The sequence below is a fragment of the Urocampus carinirostris genome, chromosome 11, assembly GCF_059441175.1.
Source record: "Urocampus carinirostris isolate Australia breed hairy pipefish chromosome 11, RoL_Ucar_1.0, whole genome shotgun sequence".
NCBI lineage: Eukaryota > Metazoa > Chordata > Actinopteri > Syngnathiformes > Syngnathidae > Urocampus > Urocampus carinirostris.
In genome coordinates, this window is record NC_142359.1 from 10,906,475 (window position 1) to 10,930,098 (window position 23,624).

At 40.8% G+C, this 23,624-nt stretch overlaps 1 protein-coding gene across 2 annotated transcripts; it reads left to right on the forward strand.

The window, feature by feature from the left end:
* The first annotated feature begins 2,426 nt into the window (after positions 1-2,426).
* LOC148356386 (uncharacterized) lies at positions 2,427-23,148 on the forward strand. 2 transcript variants are annotated; one of them, XM_088348356.1, is made up of 16 exons: positions 2,427-2,620; positions 5,817-5,853; positions 6,245-6,285; positions 7,409-7,469; positions 7,563-7,698; positions 7,763-7,937; positions 9,440-10,387; positions 14,034-14,142; positions 18,766-18,952; positions 19,017-19,154; positions 20,085-20,131; positions 20,225-20,415; positions 20,486-20,514; positions 20,600-20,774; positions 21,646-21,740; positions 22,663-23,148. In XM_088348356.1, exons 1-16 carry the CDS (start codon positions 2,530-2,532, stop codon positions 22,768-22,770), a joined length of 2,568 nt encoding a protein of 855 aa, XP_088204482.1. In that variant the 5' UTR covers positions 2,427-2,529; the 3' UTR covers positions 22,771-23,148. The 2 variants fall into 2 exon arrangements, with proteins under 2 accessions (XP_088204482.1, XP_088204483.1); XM_088348357.1 differs by having other exon boundaries at positions 19,020-19,154.
* Positions 23,149-23,624: the final 476 nt, after the last annotated feature.

Genomic DNA, 23,624 nt, shown 5'->3' on the forward strand with positions numbered 1-23,624 from the left:
TCGAAAAAATCAGAGTCCGACCAAAAATTTCGAGAAATTCTTGCTTCGCTGTTCGGTCAAAAAATCGGAGTTCGAACGCCGGTAATACGTGAGTGCGCACGCTAGGGTGCGATGCTGAGCGGCGTACGGGTGTAGATCGCTCTTTTCGTGACCATCTTTTATCGCGTGCGGACGTGCTTTGTTTTGCTTTTATTATAGGTGTACGAAGTGTTTTAGCCCTTTTTTTTATTTTTACACGTTCATGTTAGCGTAATCTTTCGTACAGATGATTACGATAACACGAACGTACGATTAGCCTGGGTTAGCTTTATGTTTACGTTAAACATTCAAGGTAAACATTCAGGGTGTTGGAACGGAGCCCAACATTCAGGGTGTTGGAACGGAGCCCCCTTTCCAATGAACCGCCTACCACTTGTTGTGAAGACCCGGGTGCTAAATGACTTGTAAACGGCCTGACTTTTTTATTTTTACACGTTCATGTTAGCGTAATCTTTCGTACGGAAGATTACGATAACGCGAACGTACGATTAGCCTGGGTTAGCTTTATGTTTACGTTAAACATTCAAGGTAAACATTCAGGGTGTTGGAACGGATTAAAACGATTTACATTATTTTTAATGGCGAAAATAATTTCGGTGATCGAACAAATCGGTTTTCGAACAGGGTTCTGGAACGGATTATGGTCGAGAACCGAGGTTCCACTGTAATGAGATTTCTTAAAAAATGTTAATATAAACAAGCAGATTTTTACAAGCTAGTGCTTGGACATTGGCCTAAGTAGTAAGTGCATCAGAAATACAGTGCAATGAAAAATTGTGAAACGACATTAGAAGCAACATATTTCCAAAATTGATGTCTGTATATTTGTCAATTTATGAAACAATTTAGATGATGAATTTAAAAATGTCTTTAATTTACATAAAAAAAACATACTATACGTATTTTAGATAAACATATTAAAGGCCCGCTAAGGGATTGAATCAGGCCCGCTAAGGGATTGAATCTGGCCCGCGAGACAACACTCAGAGAAGCGCAAGAGAAAAACGAGCTGTAGGTTGAAATATGTTAACTTGATGTTGCAAAAGCCAGGTGCCTCAAACAAAGACACTGTACTTGTATTTCTTTCTCTCTCTCTCGCTCTCTCTCTTTTCCACCCTTTTTCTCCCACTCTCTGTCTCTGTCACTCTCTGCGTCTCTCTTTTTCTCTTCCTTTGTTGCTCTTTGTCTCTTTCTCTCTCTGTGTCTTTTTAACTTATTTTGCTCTAACTACCTCTTTTCCTTTTCCCTCTTTTCTCTTTCTCCTTTCCTACCCTTCACACTTTCTTTTCTCTTTTCTCTCCTTCTGTCTTTCTATTTCTTTTTGGATTTCTTTCTTCCTCTCCCTTTCTTCTCCCCCTCTCTCACGACTTTTTATCTCTTTTGTTTCTCACGCTCTCTCCCTCTCTCCCTTTTTTTTCTTTCTTTGTCCCGCCCTCTCTCCTTTTCCCACCCTCTTTCTCTTATTTCTTTATCCCTCTTTTTCTTTCTCTTTAATCTACTAGTCCGGCCCCCGACAGAATGTTTGTTCTATCGTGTGGCCCCCGAGTTAAAATGAGTTTGACACCCCTGAAATAGATGATTGTTTCCTGTTGTTAATGAATGAGTTTTTGTGACGTACCTAAATAAAAAAGCCACAAATAAAATAAAGTAAAGAAATAAACTATGAATATACCTCTTACTGCCTGTTAGTTTTTGTTTTAACGGATCAGTCACATATAAACAGGGTTGGGTAGGGTTACTTTAACTGGATTACTTTCAATTACTTTTGGATTACTCCAATACCAAATATGCTAATCAAAGACAAAATAAACTAAATATGAATAAAATTACTAAATTTTGTGCAGGCTTGGAACACATGGAACGGCAAAAATGGTGTTGGCAAGCTGTTTGGATTTATTTTCATTTTGTTTCTGTCGCATTTTATGTTAGTTTTGCCGGAGATAAAAGAGATCAAAGCCAGGAGAGAAAGCTTACCACGTGTTGTGAGTCACAATTTTATTCATATTTAGTTTATTTTGTCTTTTATTAGCATATTTGGTATGGGAGTAATCCAAAAGTAATCGAAAGTAATCCAGTGTAAGTAACCCTACCCAACCCTGCATGTAAAGTTATGAATAAACACAAGAATTAAAAAAAAAAAAATCATGCCCCCATGGCGGCCATGTTGGTAGGGTCAGGTTTTGTCATGACCGAAAACCTAACAAATAATTTCCGACTTTTTGTATTTTAAAATCTCTAAATAATATTTCCAATCATGTTTTTCCTGTCCGTGAGACGTCTTTATTGCCTTTTTCCAAGACTTTGCCCCACGTAGCTTAGCATCTTGTTCGGAAAGAAGCTACCAAATGGGCGTGTCTTATCTCGAACTCAATATCTATGACGTCGCCTGGAAGAACTTGTCGCGAGTTTCGTTGCACTACAACAACACCGCGACCGAGGCCGAGGCCGGGTGTCTCTGCCGGTGGAAGAAACTCCAAAAGTGGGGCAAACATGGCCGAAGCTCGGCCTGAGGAAGACGAAGAAAGAATGCGTCAGGACAGCGGGGAACGTGTAGTACGACGACAGTCCAGCGGCAACGAAGGTAAAGACGACAAGAACGCGAGCGGTGCTGGTCACGAATGCGACAATTCACCTGGAAATTTCGAATTAACAGTTAGATTAGAGTGGCATGTTTTTATAAACCCCCCTTAAACAAACAAACAAGTTACTAGCCTTGGAGGAGAATTGGCACGACTTCAAGACACGGAGCTCTTATCAACTTTTATCATAAACAATACAACATTGCCTTTTCATGATGTCGTCTCAGTTGAATTCCAATTTATTTTAGCAATTAAACATTACAAAGTTATATTTCCCGGTGTGCGCTGCAAACTTTACAAATCACCGAATAACAAGGAATAAGAAATTTAAATTAAACACGCTACTGTGTTCATACAGGTGCTTGAAATCATTGAAAATGCTTGAGCTTTAAAGTCGTGTTTACAACGATTGAAAAGTGCCTGAATTTTTGATGAAGTGCTTGTAAATGCTTGAAATTGTTGTCATGTTTTCATCAAGTCTGCATAAAAATGACGCAGACACAGCTCTCTGGTGGCTTCGCTATGGTATCTTGATAACGGCAGCTGAGCTTAGTTTGTATGACTTTGTCCTATGAAACATCATCACCCCCTATGGGTCATGCCCAATAGAACAGGTGCATGCCACATCTAAACAGAGCACTATGAAACTAGTGCAAAAATTTTAATTATGTACATTTTATCAGAAAAAAATGAAGGTAGTGTTTCCCAGTGGTAAATTCTAACGGGAATAATTACCTGCAGTTGAAAGTGTAAGCTATATATTTCTCCCCATCACCTATATGGGGAGAGGTTTGTCTCAAAAATATTTACACGTGTATTGTTCAAATCAATTTTCTCATGATTTAAGCATCACATGTCCTGATAAATACAATTGGTAGATTAATAATCCAGAATGTAAATTGCAGATATATTGGTGGCTCTGTAAAATACACGTTTATGATCAGATTTTTTTCATTTAATGTTACTTGAGAGATTGTAAAGTTGACTTTAAAAGTCCTTTAAAGTGCTTGAATTTGGCTTTGAAAATGGTTTGAGCCTTTGTGCCAGTGGGGAAATAATAATAATAATAATAATAATAATTTCCTTGTATTGTCATTCTGTGTAACAATGTACACAGAACGAAATGTCGATTGCATCTGACCCGATGCAGCCGCAGCCAAGAGAGGGCGCCGCCGACCACTTTTTAAGTCTTAGGAATGACTCGGCCGGGGCGCGAACGGTTACACAAAAATATCTATTTGTTTCATATTATTTGATTAAATGACTTTCTGGTTAGAGGATAGCTTCAAAAGCATGATATACTGTTAAACCTCACATTTAAAAGCGATAAAAGGGATTTTTCTCTCTGTAAATTTGCATGTGCGAATGTAGAATTTACCTGTAAAGGTAAAAAGATTGACAACAAAAGTTTCTTTTGGCTTTCATTTATATAAATGACTCACATCGAAAACTGCTAATCGGAACCCACAAACCTGCCATTGGTCTCACCTTTTCTGTTGTGCAGAGCAGAAAGGCCTTCATGAGCATTTTAAGCCTCTTGCATTCCATTTTTGCAGGATCAACACCTTGCATCAACAAAACTAACCTTGACTAGCCTTGGTGAGGAATTGTTACCACCTCCAGTCACATTTTTATCATGAAAATTATGTTACCTTTTCAGGGCGTTGTTTTAGTTGAACCCCAAATCTAATGTATTTTAGCAAATACATATAGCCATAACGGACTACCCAGAAGCTGTGACTATTATTAAAAAAACTGCTCATAAACACCCACAAACATGCCCATGCTCTCACCTTTTCTGTAGTACAGACAAGAGAGACCCTTGTGTGCATGTCAAGTATTGAAATTCTCTTATTTTCTATCTTTCTGCATTTCCATCAAAACGCACACTCCGAAGTCGTGAATCAGCATTCCTTTATCTTGTTTGATTCATAATTTATTTTCGAATGCAGTGTTTTTCATCCAGTGTGCTGGGGCGCAAGAGTGTGCCGTGAGACCGTGTCTTGTGTGCCGTTGGAATTTGCCCAATTTTATCTTTCCAAAAAAATCAGGCCATTATTCAGTATTTTTGCTATCTCCAGACGAGGAACTGTAATAGTCATCTATATCAGTAGGTGGCAGTAGAGTAGGTGGCAGTAGATTTTATATACTTTTTATATACTGTTCTAATGTGTTTGGACTTACTGGCCTAACATGGGAAAACAGGTATATTTCTTGACTCATTGTGTAGGAATGTTGAATAATATAATTACTTTAATATTAAGATTAAAGTTCAAAGAGTGGTAATTATTCAGATTCTCCCATGTTCAATAAGATCCATCTATCCATCCAGTATCTGTACCGCTTATCCTCAGTAGGGCCGCGGGGGTGCTGGAGCCCATCCCAGCTAACTTCGGGCAGTGGGCAGGGGACACCCTGAACTGGTTGCCAGCTAGTCGCAGGGCACACAGGGACAGACAATTTGCTTGCTCATTCACCCCTTATGGACAATTTGGACCAGCAAATTAACCAGACATGCATGACTTTGGAATATGAGAGGAAACTGGAGTGCCCAGAGGAAACCCACGCAAGCACAGGGATAACGTGAAAACTCCACACATTAGGTTCGATCTCATGACCTCAGAACTGTGCCGCACACGCGTTAACCACTGCACCGTGCTGCCTTTGTTCAATAATATTGTTTTTTTTTTTTTAAATATTTTATTTTTAACCGAGCAGTCTCTTGTCTAAGCAGGTGTTCCCCCTTTGAGAATGTTATGTGCATGCAGATATGGGCTGTGCATTATCGGTCAATCAAATTTAATCTCTTCCCTAGTTTCTTTACTACTTTAGAATATACCTCACTCCACAAAAATAGTCTCATGAAAACGGTATACAAGCAAAGAAACTGCTCTGTTTGGTTAGGGGGCGGGGGCTGCAAACATCTGGAAGTGTTGAGAACACTATGACTCCAGAAAAAGTTTCCGCAGCCAATCGCGGTGACTTCCTCAAGACGGACTAGTCAGGAGAGTCCGAAGCAGAGAGGAAAGACTTTGAGAAAACCCGTCTGGGTTCTCCTGGGGAGTAGACGGGCGGATGAAAAGAGGATATTGGGCGAGAAATCGAACGCTTTGTGAAGATGATTGACAGCGTATAGTTGCTGATGACGCATGGACATTTCCTCACACGGCCTCCTTCTTGTTTGACTGTCCCCCGCAGGTCGTCCCGGCAGGAGGAAGCCAGAAAATCGTCTCAGGTTAGACTCCTTTTTGCAATTTTTCTGCGTTTGCACGTGCGCCGCGTCATTTGATATCTTCTTGGGCCCTTTTGCCCTCTTGAAATGCTTTGTGCTCGAAGTCCATCCACACTCTGCTGCGTCTGCACTCTTTACCCTCAACAACCCCCACCTACTTTTCCTCTGACACACTCTTGAAAGTATTTAGGCTGTTGAACTGTTGGCATGGCAACCAGCCGGGACCAGTGTCAGCGTTTTGTTTATGGGGAGAACCTCAAAGTGGTTTTGCTGAATGTGTGTGTCGAGTTAGTGTATTATACTAATCTGAACTGCAAAAAAAACGATGCATTCTGACATCTTGAAAGTCGTTTTAACTATTGAGCTGATGTTTTTCCCATCTTTCTGTCCGCAGCCAAGGTCCACTTTGGTCCCTCAAAGCAGCCATCAAAAGAAGTGAGCACACAAAAATGCAGAATGTTTTGGGCATTCTGTGTAGCACCTATGACATTAGGCAGAGGGAAGGAAAGATACTGGATTGTTCTAAGTTTGATGAGTGGTAAGATTAATAGAGAAAACACCAGAGTCCAAATTGTTTTAAACCGTAGCCTGGAATGTAGGCAGTAGACAACATTTAACATGAGTGATAATAAAAGAACACTTACTTTGTTTAAGGTGTTCTAAGTTTGGTTAAAACCCTGTTTTATTTCTAATTCAGTTTAATGACTGGTCAGCTACTCTAATTTCAGTTGATAAAACCTATTATTAATCCCAAATTGTACTTTGATGTGCCCAATAGGGTTTTAGAATAAACCCAAATCTGTCTTTGTGCCAGAATTCAAAGTCACACCATAATATACTTCAAAGTTCAATACTAATTCAAATGAATGACAAGAGGGTTCATCAAATAAGGAAAGATAACACTATTTTGATGTTTTCCAGTTTAGGGAATTCCAAATTCATGGGTGTGTGCTATGAGCACAAGCACGTTTTCAAAGTTCAGCAGTCCTCAGTCATAAGCAAAGCAATGATCCAATTCGTACCGTGACCTTGATGTGGAGCTCTATGATAAATCAGATTTCTGGTCCGGGTAGCTCGCCATTTGATGACCGGGATTTCCAATCGTTCAAGGAATCGAGAAATTTTCCCGGGTAGGGAAAAAAACTGTCAAACTCGTCTAGTTAAAGTTTTTTTTTATGCTTTGTGAATCGCACCATCAACAGAAAAAGGTCAAAAGGAAGGTTTTGTTTAAAGAGGAACTATTTGGTTTTTCAAGCAATGGCTTGCTACCGATTTTTAGAATCACAGGTTTGGTCTGTTTTCTACGTTGGTGCGTGTGCTGAATTCACTTCGAGCAATGACCAAAGACGTGATTTTCCTAAACTTTATTCAAAAAGGCAATAACAAATCGTTCACAAATTTATATAATGCATTTTGTTTGATACTTTAGTTATGTGATCAAATAGGAAACATTTTTGTACGTATCAAAATTTAGTATTATATTTAAATGTTGAATTGTCCTTTTTTTTTTTTTTTAATTTCTCTTTTACATGTTTCTGAATTATTTTTATTTTCCCAGCCACCAGCAGGTCCACTTTCTTGGACCCACCACGCGATAGACCTCGTGACGTAGACGTAAGGTACCCAACTGAACCCTCTTGTGGTTTCCACTGTCATCATGCTGTGGCTCAGAGTTATCCTGCCTTTTTCCTGTTATGGGGGCCCGTTGCCAGGCGACCAGAGATCACCATCCTGTGTGCCGAACCGATTCCCTCCCCTTCCTGGTTATCCGGATCGCCTGGCGCCTTCCCTCCTCCTCCTCCTCCGGCCGCACAAATCTGGGGCCCCACCATCCCACCCTCCATACAGGTAGTGCTGCTTATGTGATGTTATGCTGCAACTTGTGGAACTTATGTTGACATTGGGCCCGCAGCCTCCTCCCTCTTATGATGAGGTGATAAGGGAGAAGACACAGGAGCTCGAAGAGCGCATGTCATCATCTCCCTCTTCGTCAATATCAACCTCCCATCCTGCATTTAGAACGACCATCACCGCAGGCACCAGACAAGCACCGGATCTGTTTCCCGCAGGCTCCAGATCCGTTGCAGGTGAAAAGACACATGGGGATTGGAAGGGCCTGAACACAGAAATCAGTCATTCTTGTTGGGCCTGGCTATATATAAATATACATTTTTATATATCAAGTGTTAAGATTTGTTCAAATCCCTCGGTACTTTTCATATGTCACTGCCTTTGAAAAATAGTAATCACAAATTGGTGCGGCACAGCAGTTTGTCAGGCCTCAAGGCTCTTTTGTATTGTTCTGTCCACCAAAAGTGAACTGCACTTGTGAAGCTGCGATCCATTACCCCCCCTCCACTGTTGCTGGGAGCGCCAGCGGAGCGAGTATTGAAAATAGAAGGGTGTGTTCCTACTTAACAGATTCTTACATATTGCGGAGGGTTTTGGTCCCCATGAATTGCTAGAAATGAGGAATTATAGTTTATGTGCGGACGCGCACACGCTGCTTCATTATCCACTAGCATTGCAGACATGACCGTTGACTGCTAGCATCACAGATGATAGCCCTAACGGCAAGAAAAAACCGCTATTGTATTGCATGCTAGCATTAGTGCTGCTTAGTAGATGAGAGGGAAGTAGATGACAACAAACCAGGATACTCAACTGGGCTGCTTTTGTTACCTACATGTTTATTATCTAAAAAATGTATTCGAAGTGGTTGCTCATCATTAAGCAAAATGTCTTTTTTTTGTCTATATTTACATTTTCTTTTGTAATTCAGAGAGTAACAAGGCAAATACTATATTTTCGGACACATTTTAATTGAAAAATGATTGTGGTGCATTAATGTCTCGGTCACAAAAATATCACCGTTCACAATCGAAAAACATTGGATGCAACAGGAAACGAACCCGGTTTGTGGTGGTAAGCGTGCTGAATTTTAACCATTTGATCCCCAGTGATGTAGATGAAATATGAAAAGGCATTGGGTTTTACCTCATTATCCCACTATTTTTAGTCAGGGTACCAGAAACTAATGTTAGAGAAGAGAGAAACAGAAAGTCGTCCTAAAAGATATAAATAAATGCAAAAAAGACATACGAGAAAAAACGCTCTGGTGTATTCTATAATCAATAAGATATTCGAGGGAATTTAGTAAATACATTGTAAATTTTATGTTGGTTAGAAGAATATAATATATTGTCATTGTATCATGTGAAATACAATAAACTTAATATTCCTCTCTGGTACCGTGTATAAAAAAGGTGTGATGATGAGATGAAATATAATGCCTTTTTATGTGTCATATATATATACAGTATCCCTGGTGGTCTAGTGGTTAGAATATGGGGGTTTTACCCGGCGCACCCCGGGTTTCATTCCTGTTTGAGCAGAGAAAAAGTCAAATGCATTTTTTACAGTTTTTCCCTCATCAAAAATTATGGGTCAGATTATACATGAGTGCATGTTACATACAAATAAATATGTGTTAAATATTTAAATTTGTTACTTTTTTTTTTTTTTATTCTTTGTTTTTTCATACAAAATTGCTCAGCCATTGTTGTTGTTTTTTCTTCTTTCTGTTTAGCAAAAGAGGTGCCACTGCGGCGTTCGCCAATTCCCACCAGTGCATCGCAACACACTGCAGAAATCTCCACGTCATCGACCCCGCCTCCTGAAATCGTCCAATTGGATCAGAGTCTCTGTGCCACGCCGCTTCCTGACGAGGTCCAACACCCCAAGCCCCGCCCACGACCCCGATCCAAACCCACCGTGACCCCGGTCAACGAGGAGGTCAAAGTTCAGACTTTAGTAAAACTGCGAGAGGACGGCTTTGCCACGCTCGCTGCTCGTAATCACCTTGAAAACGCAAAACAGGACGTCAATAAAGGTAAATACCTTCAAGAGCTCCTCGAGGCCTTCAGCTCTGACGACTGGGGTCTCCCGGAGCAACGCAGTGACGATAGCGGTCTCAGCCAGTCGGAGGAGGAGGAGGAAGACATGGCCACCTTGAGAGCGAGGATTCAGGCATTTGAGAAGCAGGAGATGGCGTTCGACGCGAAGCGTGGCGATTTCGGCATAAACGAGGAGTCGATCGCCAAAAAACCTGAGCCCCACCCACGCCCTCGCCTTCCCGGGCAACCATCCAAAGTGGCTCCCCCTGCTATTGCCCCCAAACCCAAAAGCATCTCCAAAGTAACTACTCCTGACTCATCAGAAGCACCCTCTGAATCACTAAAAGCCAAACCAGCACCAACTCCAGCCCCGACCACCCCCCCTTGCACTACACCCGTCCCAGCCCCGACCACCCCCCCTTGCACTACACCCGTCCCAGCCCCCCGGATTCCTATACCAAAACAAAGTGAGACCCCATCCATGAAGAAACCTCCCACGAGACCACCAATTGCCCCAAGGACAAGTGTGGGCTGCATAGCTCGGGAAAAAGCGCATCTGGCCCCGTCACGGCCCCCCAGACCGCCTTCAGAGATCTGCAGTGCGGTTCAAACGCAAGCAGGGGAAATTGCTACCCTAACAGGTGAGTCAGCCAAATCCCACTTGATTTTGGGAACATATGTGCTTCACTCTCTTAAAAAATAGAGCACACCTTAAATAATCAACTTTAAGTAGTCCCCCTCCACTCTGAGCAATAGTCAACTGGGCATAATAGATTGCGGCCAAAACAGTTCAGTTCCATTTTACGGCAAGCTTCAGTGGCCGGAACTGGGGGGAGAAAGCTCTGCTGGCCCCTGCTCTCAGCAGTACTTGACCATCGATAATGGATCACGGCCGCGATCCTGTATCTGGTTTCAGGCAGGCCCGGGTGGCACTCCTCCCGACAAAAATGCCTTCTGCCAGTCCACCTCACACAGATATGGGATTGGGGAAAATGTATCGTGGCCATAACCATGCATTTAATTTCAGGTGGGTAAAATGGCACACCTACCTACAAATTCAGTGTTTCCCATAGGATTTTAGGAGACTGTGGTGGGAAGGTCTCTGACCCTTGGGGTAGGGTGTGTGTGTGTACATTTTCAAGCCTAGTGTATCTCTTTAGGGCATTTTATGACCACTGAAGGTAATATACATTGCTGTATATGAACATAACAGTCTGGTATCATCTTTAAGAGCACACAAAGGTATATCAAGAATATTTAAAATTTACTCTTAAGTCAAAACGCCATGACACAAAGTCATGAATTCATTCACTCAATACTGAATCACTTTTAGTTTGCCCCACTGTTTTCCTCTCATCCTTCCCTTACTCGCTTTTCTTGGGACCCTTGTTCAAAAGCAAGGCAAAAGCACAAACTAGGAAATAAATAACTTTGAAAATGACGGTAGACCTTCACTCATTGATGGTCCGGATAGAAGTGGCGCTAAAGCTAGATTAACTTGCGCCGCCGAGTGCATCTCGGCTCCACTCGTTACGCGCCAAATCTCATTCGATTCGGCTATTTTCATTTGGCTATTTTCGGTTGGCCACCCAATTCCGTGTCGAGCAGCAAAGCATTTTTTTGCGCACATTTTTTTGGTTGAACACAGATTTGGTTGAGGATTCAGGCGGTTGAGGACCTGGGTACCACTGTATTATATATTTTCTACCGGCGGGGGGAAGTTGGGGGCGGCAAACGAGACTGTGGCGGTCCCAAATGAGACTCACGGGCCACCAAAGTCATGTTCATTGGTGGGAAACACTGGAATTGGAGAAAATGCTTCGCGGCTGCACAAGTACAGTTCGTTTTTGGTGGATAGAACTGCAAAAAAGTGCCGCCAGGCCCAACAAAAATGGGCTCTGCTGGCCTCGGCTTGCAGCAATATGCAATCGGGAATAACTGGTCGTGGAATATTTGATGCACCGAAACTGGATACAAGGTGCAAAATAGCTAGGAATTACGGTATACAGTATATTTATCGAATCATTTTTGCCGTCAATGGTCAAGCTCTAACCCTAAAAGCTGCTTTAACACTCAAGAAGAACTTTAGAACTTTTGCTCGCTTTTTAATTTAAAGAAGCTTTTTTATGCCAATAAATACAAAGATGTTATGTACAGTCACCTAGTCGGAAGTAGACAAAAATAAGTAATAATCCCAGAAGTGTACACACCATCTGTATAAATGCCAGTTGCTATATGAACGTGTATGATATCCAGACTCTTTTCCACCTTTAACGTGACTCAGAACCCATATAATTTGGACGATTTCTTTTGGTTTCTGACAAAACATTTCAAGCACGTGACAACATGTTTACCGGGCTTCTATAGCTAAGGTTGAAATAGTTCCAAAATTACTCATCTGACAGCACGTGGCATTAAGAACACACCTACAGACAAGCATGTTGTTGGTGACATGGTTCTTTTGGCTTGTTGTAACCTCAGTCAATATTTTGGGAATTATGGGTAAAAGTGTCCCAGAACAGCGAAACTTGATTCAGAGTTCATCTGAGTCATTTCGTATGCTGGAAGGTGTGTTGTCACAACATTACATAAGTTTTAATTTGATTGGCTAATTTACCATTCATGATAAGTATGCCCTTGTGCAACAACATTATCTCGGGAGTATTTTTAGCTTCCTTCCTGTTTTTTTAATAAGTGAGAAAACTAAAAGTGGTTTATTGTGGTTATATTTATTTGCGGTATTATTCTAAAAGGGGTGCGCAGACTGGTAAATTCCACATAACAGTGGCTTTGTGTTTATGTAGGTTGCCATTTGAACTAGCGGCCTCTTTGTTCACCTTGAAAGCTTCTGTCGTCGGCTACCTTAAACGCGACACACCCGCTACAAGAAGGTGTCATGGGAAATGACACGGAGCTAGGAAACCTGTTGCTTTCCATGCCTGCGGGCAGAGAAAATCCCCTTACACAGTGATACGTCGGTACTCGAACAAAACCGTATTAGACCCAAACGTTTGAGTCATTTTTGCCCCTGTATTGTAATTTTCCTTGCCCTTATGTAGGTTTCAGGTCAGGTGATGGTGTAATGTTAGTCTGTACAGCCCTTTGAGACTTGATTAAGAGCTATACAAATAAACTTGACTTGACTATTAAAAATCAAAATTTAAAGACATTAAAGTGTAAATTTTTGAATATGTTCCCTACATCCTTTGTATGGGAAAAATGGGTTTGGATCTCAAACAAATTGGTCTTCGACCCAAAAATTTGAGTCATCTTTGCTCCAGGATTGGAACAAAAAAATTGGAACCAGAAAACTCCCAAAAACGTGGTCCTGGTGAATTGAGCAGCCATTTTGTGTCTTTTTGCCCACTCATTTGGTGAGAGATGGTCAGCTCGACACTGCGTTTTGAGAATTTATTGTGGTTGAGGGCATTTTATTGTCTTTTTTTCTGCTAATAACAATGGCTCTTAAGTAAATGATAAAGGGCAGGAAAAGAGCAAAATGGTGTGAACAACGATTAAGTTGAAGAAGGAATTGATCGACAAACGCGAAAATGGTGTACCAGTGCCGGCCAATCAAAATTCTACTCCAAAGTACAGCAAAATGTTTAAATTTGGTTGACATTTTTGTCTTTAGTATGTTTATTTTTATTCTCTACACATTCAAGTAATTATTTTACTTTTTTTTTATTCGATAATTTATTGGAAATATTATTTTTCAATTTTTTTATATTTTTAAATACTTGTTTATACTGTTGACATTCTTAGCTGTTGTCTTAATGCTGTAACAAAAAATGTTTCCCCATTGTGGGGCGAATAAAGGATTATTTTATCTTAAGTACACGTTTTATTGATATTTCGGAATGTATAAGAACGTATGATGACAAATCCCACTTTTAACATTTGGGTGGTCCTGAACAAATAAGAGTCGCATACCAAAGTATCACTATATTGGCCTTTTACTTCCTAGCCGAGAAATCAACAATGAATCTTTGCAAACTGATCTGATCTCCCAAGTTGCATTGTGGGTAAAGTAAGCTTCACGCCGCACCACAATGGTGCTTTTGAGGCAAATGCAAACGCGTGTGGACGGCTTCGCTCGTCCGATTCTGCCTCAAAATTGGCCGATTGTGCGCGAAGAAGAAGCCTCTCAGTGTGGACACAAACCCAAACCCTCCAAATATTTATAGAGTCCCATATTTATAGCTTTAATCTTAGTCCCCTGACATTTTAACTGTTGCAATATGAAATTAATGTTTGCAAACTTAAACGAATGTCATATTTTTTCAGGTTCCATCCCGGAACCAAACCAAGTCCATTCCAAGACTCCAGTCCTCACCAAACTGTCCCCCATTGTAAAAAGGGCTGAAAGTATCTGTGTACCATCGCTCCCCCCAAGGTAAGATGAATTTTAAACAATATGTTTGATTTTGGACAAGAGCTGGTTTTGGTCCTTTATAGACATCTAGAATTAGGTTGTGATTAATTTCTTTTGTTCACTGTGTCTAATCCATCCATTATCTGCGCCGCTTATCCTCACTATGGTCGCGGGGGTGCTGGAGCCCATCCCAGCCGTCTATGGGCAGTGGGCAGGGGGACACCCTGAACTGGGTACACAGAGACGGGCAACTATTCAATCGCTCATTCACACCTAGGGACAATTTGAACCGGCCAATTAACCTGACACGCATGTTTTTTGGTATTGGGAGGAAAACATGCAAACTCCGCACAGGAAGGCTGGTAGCTGCATTTGATCCAATGACCTCAGAATTTTGTCCAAACCTAGCTCCCCAAAAGTCATTTTAAGCATCTTAAAGAACTTTTTTACAACTTCAATTTTTCAAATAAATAAGCACATTGCAGCACGGCGGAGCAGTGGTTAGCGTGTGTGCGGCACAGTTCTAAGGTCTTGGGAACCTCCTGTGTGGGTTCAAATCCAGCTCCCGGACTTACTGTGCGGAGTTTGTATGTTCTCCCCGTGCTTGCGTGGGTTTTCTCCGGGCACTCCGGTTTCCTCTCACATTCCAAAGACATGCATTTCAGGTGGATTGGTTGGTCCAAATTGTCCCTAGGTGTGAATGAGCAAGCGAGTTGTCTGTCCCTGTGTGCCCTGCGATTGGCTGGCAACCAGTTCAGGGTGTCCCCTGCCCACTGCCCGATGATTGCTGGAATGGGCTCTAGCACCCCCGCGACCCTACTCAGGATAAGCGGTGCAGCTAATGAGATAATGAGGAACATTGCCCTATTTTTAATGTCTTTTCAACCAGTTTTGATAGGTTCATGGTACCTGAATCCCTCATTATTGTGGTTAATGTATACCAGAAGCCATGAATACCTATTTGTCAATACAGTAATCCCTTGGTTATCGCAATAATGGGGACCAGAACCCCTCCGCGAAGTAGCGATGCAAGATTACAACTCTGTAGCCTAGATGGTAGGGCGCCCGCTCTGAGACTGTGAGGTCGCTGGTTCAAGCCTCGGCCGAGTCATACCTAAGACTTACAACATTGGTACTCATTGCCCCCCTGCTTGGCGCTTAGCATTAAGGGTTGGAATTGGGGGGTTTGGTCACCTAATGACTAAAATGGCTGCGCCCTGTTTGGCTGCGGCTGCATCGGCTCGCTACAGTTTAACTGTACGGGTCGGGTGTATCGACATTTCGTTCTGTGTGCATTGTTACAAAGAATGACAATAAAAGTAAATTATATTCTATTCTATTCTAAATCTACAAATAAAAACACAGAACAATGAATTGTAGTTGAGCAAATTATTTTTATTCTGATTATACAAAATTCGAAGGATTCTCCTTTAGTTTAAGAAAACGATGTCAAGAGTAGCCAGCTAGCTACATCCTAGAATCGAGGATTGTCGGTTGAGCGTGGTCCCTGCAAAAAATTAAAAAAAACAAAAAACGTCCCAACTGTTGCAATTTCCCACGAGTTGTAACTCCAGGTCATCTATTTCATGGGTAATGGATCTAGCGTTTGAGAGATACAGGCTCAGCTGGCGTGGCTTAAGAGAGTTGCTAGCCTAGCCGTCGCAGTAGGCTGGACCTGTATCCATGATATTGCCTTTTCTCCTGACGCCGCCCCAGTTGCTTCCCGAGACCTGATAACAATCCACTGAGCACCAGCTGGTGATAACCATTTCTTTGCAATCCGATTTAACTGATGAATTTATTTTCAATGTAACTGGCCCCTTAAAGCTACAAGCTGTTGATATCAATAATGATAAAGACAAGCAGTGAACCAGCGATAACTGAAGCACGAAGTAGCGAAAGGTCTCTTCATACCTTTACATTGCTGTAAAATTCCCTGAAAATCCCAATCCAAGACACCAAAAGTAAATTGAATGCTGTTCTTGAACCATTTGGAGATCATGGATGGTTTTTGGTGTCTTGAAAAGTAAGGCTCTGAAGTTCCAAACTGAAAAATCGCTGCAAGTGCTACAAGCATTGAGTAATCAGAGTTGGAACACACAAAAATAGAAGGTTTTTATCCTTGCCTCATTTTTTTGCAATCAAATTCCTGCAGGTGAGTGTAGCATACGCATCTTGGCTAGAAAAAAAGGGAGACAATAGCTTATAGCCTTATCTGGTACTTTGTCAAATTTGATCTCAATCTGAAAAACTAAACATTGTATTTTACAAATTTTTCTAAGGGTAGGTTTAGGTGTTTCCTAAAGTGGCTATGTGGAGATGACTACTTTACCACACTAAAACCTTTGCAAATGTGTATTTTACTTAGGCCAATTTTTTAGCCACAGTGAAAGAGTTGTAAATGTTTGACACCTCTTTCCAGAAGTCAATCAATGATTGTGCACACTTTCGCATAATAATGGTGCGTAAAAATTGATCAAAAGTGGTGTTGCGTATGTTTATTTTCAGCTCTGATTTGAATACACATCGTAAATATGCATACATCTATTTTGGGAATTTCTTTGGCTAACCAATGTGTCAGTCATCATTTGAATTGGTCACTAATGCTTAAAGATAAGATAAGATAAGAGAAGAGCTAAAGAAGGCGATCTCCTTTTTATCAATACAGGCCCAGGGCTGTGGATCGTGAAAAAAGCCAGCTCTTGGCCTATATTGGTGTCAATCAAAACTTCATCGGCGAACTGCCATATTGAAAAGAATTTTACGAGTCTGTTTATTTTCAAACGGAAATTTTGTGGCAACACGGACATATTGCAACAAGGAACATCCAACGATGTAGACATGCTTTTAGGCGTATTTTTTTAATCTGTCATCATTTTTGTGTGTTTTTGAGTATATATTTTGCATGGTTTGATTCACTGGATGGGCCTAGATTTAATACCAGCATGTTTGCGGACATTCAGTTTATTTGATGACTGCCAGGGGACATAATTGGTGAGCTACGCCAGCTTTATAGTTTTCGGGCCGTCAGAACATTGAACATGAGTTATTTGAATAGTTGTGTCCTTTATTTTAAAACGGTCACCTACAACCAATATCTTTAAATAAGCTTTTTATAAATGTCTTTTATTCTTACTATTCTATTCCTTCTATTCCCAGCATGTGAAATCACACATAGTACAAGTGCTATTATTCTGCTTTCCTGACTAGTAAATGCAAATGAGGCAGAATGATATTCAAATCATCAACTGTTGAACTACCATTTGAATATTTTTAAACAAATATCTCTGTAATATAAGGTAGGAAGGTATTATTTTGCTAACAGTCGAATCATAATGTTTATTTGCAGTAAATCCTTTAAAAAGACAGTATTTTACCCCCCCTAGTGGTAATAAAACACTTTATTTTATTGATTTAAATGGTAGTTCATGTATTTTTGCGTATCATATAGACGTGCTTTTGTTAAAAAAAAATACTTGCAGGTCAAGAAAATTGCATTTATTTTTACATAAGCCTCACCTGACGTAATTGTCTGCCATTTTGCTGCTACGGGTACACAGAAAACTATCGAAAAGCAGTGCAAGAAGTATCTATGCATGTATTCTACCTTGTGCTTTTTGAACTTGTAAGTGTATAGCACGATACAGCGATATCTAGTGGTCAAATAATACACACTGTCCCTTCATTTATTTAATTGGGATTTGCTTGTACTCGATGGCAGCTGTTTGACGTTAAAAAAATTGGATTAAATTGTCATTGATAACGTCGCTAACATTGTTTACAATGATATTAGACATGGCCCTCTGAGGTACACACGTAATAAAGACTTTAAAGGAAAAAAAAGATAAGACTGTCTGCAAGTTATAATAATAGCATAATGAAAACATATTTAATCGTAACAATAGTACAACAAAGAGTAGTGCAGTAACTAACGAAAATTTCCAAATATATCCCAAGATAAATATTTTCAGTTTGGCTCGCTCGTTAAGGGTGGTGATAGCCCTGGAAAGGAAACTGTCGCTAAACCGGTTTGTCCTTGTTTTAAGGCATTTTAAGCATATTCCAGAGGTCAAAGAGGTGGTAACCGGGATGAGAACATTTGCCATTTAGGTCAGATTGTATGTGCTTTTGGTTTCAATGACATCCTCAATTATTCGTCTTGTCCCCAACGTCAGATATAATGTGCAAAAAATGTGATCATTGTTTTTCATAGTAAAAGCCAGCGCCTAATATTTCACGTTGACAATATATGTGTATTATTGGTTATTGCAACATCCGTTGCAGCCGGGTCATCCGGGAAGGGGGGGATTACATCACGTAATTTCAAGGTTTCTTAATTTTCCTCATGTTTAGGTTTTTAAGTTTTTCATTGCCCTCATGCATGTTTTAAATCAGGGGATGGTGTAATAATAGTCTGTACTCTGCAATAGTCTGTGGGCTGTGCAGCCCTTTGAGACTCCTTGTGATTAAGGGCGTCACAAATAAACATGACTTGACTACTAATATCTTATTTTGAAAAACAAACAAACATATCAGTCTGCATCTGTGGAGAACTACTATTATCCTCTGTCAAGAGATCAAACATTCTTAATGCTAAAGTTAGCCTAGCCATACAGCACCTTGCTCAAAGTTCCTTCTCTGCAGGCCAAGTGTGAAGCAGCTCCCGCCGAGGCCCCCATCAGTCAAACATGTCCCTGCCCGTCCACCGCCTCCGGCCGCCATCTTGTCCTCGAGTATCCCTCAGCAGCCATCCAATAACAGAGCGTCCAAGAAAGGGCCGCCTCTTCCCCCTCGACCCAAGCCCGGACACCCGGTCTACCCAGGAAACTCGGTAAAAAAAGAAAACCACAAGGACTGGATTCCGGATGGTGTCGTAATCAAAATGTTTTTCCCAGAAGAAGGACGTCCTCATCATTCTGGATGAGTCCCCGTCTACCTTCGTCCCACCTCTTCGCAGTACGTCTGAATGTCTCATGGATCTTGTGCTGCCCTCGGCAAAAATGCCAGAACCTGTGCTCGAGTCTTGCTGTCAGGTAGGTTTTAGAACCCTACTCCATATAGAAAATCTTAGATTGGGTATTGTTCTCTATTGAGATTATGAAATCCGTTGTCAGATCTTTATCAAATTACTGTAATCCTTTGTATTTAGCAGCCTAAGGGCAATGCGAATTGAAAAATATTGAGCAAGATATATCCTGAATCGAACAAATTTGTCTAGTGAGTGGCACCTCTTTTTTATATTCTTTCCGTCTAAAATTTAGCAATCCGTCATCCCTGGTCTCTTTGCGGGTGCCAGCAAAGCGCATTTTTAAAAGGCCTGGGTCCTCTTTTTTTTTCCTATTCTGCCCACAACCCTGTATTGAAAAACTGTATGACAAATGAAAAACCAACAAAAACACTAATAAAATATGCAGAAAAAGCTTATGAAATGAGAGCACAAATACTTTTAAGAATCATGTGTAAATGGAAAAAGAACGAGGAACACAGAAACGAGGTGTATCTGGGGCAAAATAGAATAGTCTTGGAGTTAAATAATTCTGTAACCCACGGGATCAAGTTCTAGCTACAAAGAGGACCCTCCTAATGGGGGAGCAAAAGCATCTAATGTATGGTCAGCAAGAGCCAAAATATGAAGAGTTTTTAAAAAATGTATTCTTTTTTTCAATTAATGCCCTTTGTTTGGCTAATGTTTTTAGTTTACACATCAGTTTATCATAGATTTTATAAACAAATTTATGTATTTTTTTTAAGTCAGCGAGATAGAAGCCCGACCCGACTGGAACGTAATGATTGACAAGCTTGAGTTTATGATCTTACCTCTGCAATGGATAACAGTACTCTTGACTGGATCATTTAATTTTCTACAAGATGATGCCAAATCATTCACTGTTATACATTTTTGAGGTCTGAGAATTGACTTTCGTAATAATAATTGAATCATCCTCTCCTCTTGTCCTCTTTAGCCTACGCAGCACTCCGTGCAGAAACATCCCGACACGCCTCCCGTCAGGTGCTTTATCTCAAACAAAATGTCGATTCCTTTTGTCTTTTTGACCGGAAAATAAAGTCGTTGATATGTTCTCCTTGTTAATGTCGTGCCCAGCTGCCGCAGTTGCATCGCTTTGTTTGACTTCGAGGGAGCGCAGGAGGACGAGCTCACCTTCGCCCGGGGGGACGCCATTATTTTCCTGGAGACGGTCGACCAAGAATGGGGACGCGGCCATGTTAATGGGCGCACCGGGCTCTTCCCACTTAACTTCACGCGAGTAGGTGAGGACCAACTGGAAAGTCCTGGTAAGTCACAATTGTCTTTTCTTTGCACCTGTGATGTCATCATTGAATGATGCATTTATGTTTTATTTAGCGGCAAAAACACCTTCAAAAGAAATAAAGGTGAGTTTAAAATGACGCATGCCACAAAGCATACTATGAAGTTTTACCATGACAATAATAATGTACGTCTTTTGATGTGTTTTAGGGAAATGAGTGGGCAGTGGCACTGTTCGACTTCCCTGGTCAGACTGCAGAGGATCTCTCCTTCCACAAGGGGGCGTATATCCAAGTGACTGAACACGTGGACTCTGAATGGAGGAGAGGGCGATTGGATGGAAGGGAGGGGCTTTATCCTGTGGATTTCACCCAGTCTTGCCAAGGTGCAGCACAGGATTACACCATTTATATGTAAAATCAGCTTCTGTAATGTTAAGTGTGTAATCCTCGCTTTTTACAATTCGTACTTTGCAACGTAAGTGCATCTCACAGCTTGAAAAAGATTCAACTACAAATTGCAGCATGTGGCCCCAATTCAATATCCCTGCAGGGGGTGGTGGAGCGCATTTTTCCTGCGCATTGCAGCTCTTTTTTTTGTCGTTCTGTCCACCAAAACGTTAACTGCACTCGTGAAGCCACGATCCGTTATTCTCATTATAGAATGAACTGCACTTGTGCGGCTGCAATCCCTTATCCCCAATCCCATATTTCTGCTAGGGAGAGTAGAATGAATGAATTAAGCATCAATTACTCATTGACCAAAGGGAACATTAAAATATTTGCACCAAAAAGAAAAAAAAACAGCAGACCAATAATAGGAGGGAGGCCTGCCGTTCTGGCTTGCTTAAAATGGAAATGCACGGCTGTGGCCACAATCCACTATCCCTAATTGACTTTGGTCTTAGAGTGGGGGCCGGCAGAGCATATTTTTTTACTGGTTCAGGTAACCGAAGCATGCAATTCCGGCCCGCCAAAAATAATCTGTTCTGACCACAATCCATTATCCCCCATCGAACATTTGTGAGACCGGGGACCAAGAGGGCAAATTTGTGTCAACCGTGGCAGCTGTTCTTTTCCCATTCTTTCTGCCTAAAACGAACTGCACCCATTTTCCTGAGTTAACCAACATTACAATCTAACATTGACGCTTCAGGGCTTCTTTGTTGCTTCAGACCCTGGATTCAATGCTATCATTTATTAATAAATTCCTTGGCTATAAAAACACCTACTAAAACGCTTTCTTTCCGAATCCAGCTCAGCCAATCCCAAGCCAGAAGGCCGTTGACGGGGGTGTGGCCAAAGCTTTGTATGCCTTCACCGCCGAGCACGAGGATGAGCTCACGGTCAAGGTAAGCCATTCAAATACACGACTATATGGCACACATGAAAGTATTGGACTTCCTCCCAAATTTGTGACGCACCTTATACCTGTTGTTGTAAGGCTTATATAGTAGAGGACACCATGACGACGTTAAAGGGGGAACTGTTGGTGTAAATTTTATACGAATGAGTATGTGCATTAGGTAGAACATCTGCAAGAGTTGCCACTGACCGTACAATGTACACTTTTCAAGGGTATCTTTCGCATCCGCATGATATCTTCACTTAGGGTGCATTACTTCTCACATTCATTAGCCTCTTCTGTATACCTACAGAAAATGAAATATATAGCAGTAGGATCGTTAGAAAAAAGGTGCGTTTTTGAAAATGGCGTCTTCCAATGGCACTGATCTTTAACGAGATACGCTAATGATAGATAGATAGATACTTTATTCATCCCCATAGGAAAATTCAAACTTTCAGCAGTATCCTTGTGTTGAAAAATAAAATAAAATAAAAGATATAGAATACAAACATACCCAATATAACGTGTTGATATAGAGTATTTAAATAGTGCTTCGGAAAATACACACTGTAATAAAGGTACTGTAATATGCCAATGTGGGGGTGGGGTTTAATGTGGGCTTTTACTCCCCCGGGTGGAGTTAAAGAGCCTCATGGCATGAGGAAGAAATGATCTCAGTCTGTCCGTGGAACAAGACTGTTACAGCCGATGTGAAAGCAAGTAAAGCAAATAAGCGCTGATGTTAGTGGATTTCAGGTGGATTTTAAATGCTTGGGCTAATGTATTTGCTGGCATTGTTGGAAAAAAAAACCCGGCATCAATTCCAAGAAGCCGCAAGGAATGTTAACCCGGGTTCTTTGATGAATATCTGTCGCAGCTGTTTGATTGATTGACAATTATTACTCTCATTTCCTCCTTACTTCCAGCCTGGTGATATCATCACGCAGGTGGATTCTGCAGAGGAGCAGTGGATTGTGGGGGAAGTCGGCGGCAAACGTGGAATCTTGCCTAAAAACTATGTTTTGTTTCTTTGACAAGGACAATCTACCAACTGGACTTTTGTTTTTGCGATTTTATGGTGGGATTGAGGACTATTTTTGCACCATTCGCCTTGACCCCATTTACCAATCGCTGTACAAAACTTTACCCAGAATTTTTGTTTTTTTATTTACTTTAAAACGCCAAAAAATTGAAGCTGAAATGCAGGATTTTTTCAACTTAGTTGTGATGTGGTTTATTTTTTCACACAACTAACACATTATCGGATGTTTCCTTCAAGTGTGGCTGATGAATAATGCAAGTTGACACTTGTACTGTATGCGAAGTCGAGCTAAACTGTGTTAGGTTTCTTGAAATGTATTCAAAACATTCCAATTCTTACTCCTATTAAAACATTGCAAAAATCCTTCTAATTATGTTTCACCTATCTGTTATCGTTTAAAAAAAAAGGTTAAAAAGAAAACCCAAACTGAAATGTCAGGTTTATTTGTATAGCCCTTAATCACAAAAAGTCTCAAAGGGACTGCACAGACTACAGATTATTATGGCACCATCCCCTGATCTAAAACCTACATGAGGGCAAGGAAAAACACAAAACATCAGCATGAAAAATATTAAGAAACCTTGAGAAGGGCCCCAATACAGAACCACGATTATAATTGAAGGATTTTATATTAGAAAAATCAATCAAATGTATTTACTGTCAAATTGTCATTCGGTTAAATCTGTTATGTTTCAAAAGTATGAAACAAAAGTAGTCCAGGGACAGGTAAAATGTGTGCGTTGGGATAAAATGTGACGTGATTACTAAAATCACAATTGAATTTAGTTATAACTTGTTACCGTCGTGTAAAAAAGAAAAAAATTAAAAAATGTTTTCCAATACTGT